The sequence below is a fragment of the Penaeus monodon genome, chromosome 24, assembly GCF_015228065.2.
Source record: "Penaeus monodon isolate SGIC_2016 chromosome 24, NSTDA_Pmon_1, whole genome shotgun sequence".
Lineage (NCBI taxonomy): Eukaryota > Metazoa > Arthropoda > Malacostraca > Decapoda > Penaeidae > Penaeus > Penaeus monodon.
Window position 1 is genome coordinate 11,256,456 of NC_051409.1, and position 1,302 is coordinate 11,257,757.

Consider the following 1,302-nt stretch of genomic DNA (forward strand, 5'->3'; position numbering starts at 1 on the left):
TTGGATCTGACAAATTGTTTTTCTCTTGGTTGAATTATAATTGACATTTTTATCAACAGATGGATAGATCAGGATACAAAATAAAATAATTTGTCTGTATTTACAGTATATAGTAGAGATTTTGATGTATCTGTGTACAACTCCCATTTAATCCTGCTTTTTTTTCCTTTTCAGATTACGAAAAGTTTTGGTTTGAAGTAGAGGGCCATATTATAAGGCCATTTCTAGGAAGGAAATAACAATCTGCAGACAGTTCATCGTTTCACATCCAATGCTGAATTGTACCATTGCTTGCTTGAGTGATAGCACATGGAAAACCTTGTTGGGATGCAGTCAAGCAGTTTAATTTTGAAATCTGTCATGTCAAGGATGGTGTTACATGCTGATTTTCATCATATGTTGAAATTAACTTTTCAAATTGCGGTATGGATTTGAAGTTAGGCTCAAGTTTTCTTTTCTGCTGGTGTGCTAATTGTGGATGTTTTTGATTTTCTTTTTTTACTTATGAAGCTATAGTACAATCAGCACTGCAATTTTATGAGATTCATATGAAATGAATCAACATTCTGTTGCTAAAACAACATTGTCTTTTAATGGCAGTCAGTATAGGGTTCTACTTTCTGTACTTTAGTTACTGTCCTTTTATTTATTTTTGGTTATGTGAAAGATCATACAAATTTACAATTAATGTTGCATCTCCTTTTTTAATGTTAGATCTCGAAATGTTCAGTTTATATGTCCTTTGTTATATACAAAATCCAAATTCTTTGTAGTTGATCTCTGGTGGTTATCAAGCATACGTGTCATTCCTACATCAAATTCAACTTAATTTTTTTTTCTCTCTTCTCCTAAACTTTTCCTTTACCCTAATATGCACTGCAGAGTTATATATACTGTATATGTGGAATTTGTTAATATGCATCTCAACATAATGTACCATTTCCCATACCATAGCCAGCCAATTCTGGAGGCCTGTGGTGTGGATCTTTTAAGAAGTATGAAAATGGTGCACTATCTTCTTGACTAACTAGAATGTACCAATTGTAAACATGATATAAAATGTTATATTGTGTATTCTTTTTGCCTCATTTTCGAGGTAGAATCTTTTTACAATAAATATTATTTGTATACCATGCTAATACAGTAAAAATAGTATTTTGACTGAATAGCATTTGCCTACCTAGAACTATTCTCAGTTTTGAGATTCTATAATATTTTGGAATACTTTTACTACACACTAAACTTATCTAAAGTAATTATTTTGTCCTTTTCCACAAAATGGATCATAAATATACAGAGGGT

At 31.2% G+C, this 1,302-nt stretch overlaps 1 protein-coding gene across 1 annotated transcript in view; it reads left to right on the forward strand.

Moving 5' to 3' along the window:
• LOC119588567 (mitochondrial glycine transporter A-like) overlaps positions 1–1,302 on the forward strand; it is a gene marked incomplete in the record, with an annotated part of 18,729 nt that overhangs the window by 16,813 nt on the left and 614 nt on the right. The window contains 1 exon segment of the mRNA XM_037937206.1: positions 175–1,302. Within this exon segment, the coding sequence (XP_037793134.1) occupies positions 175–201 (27 nt within the window).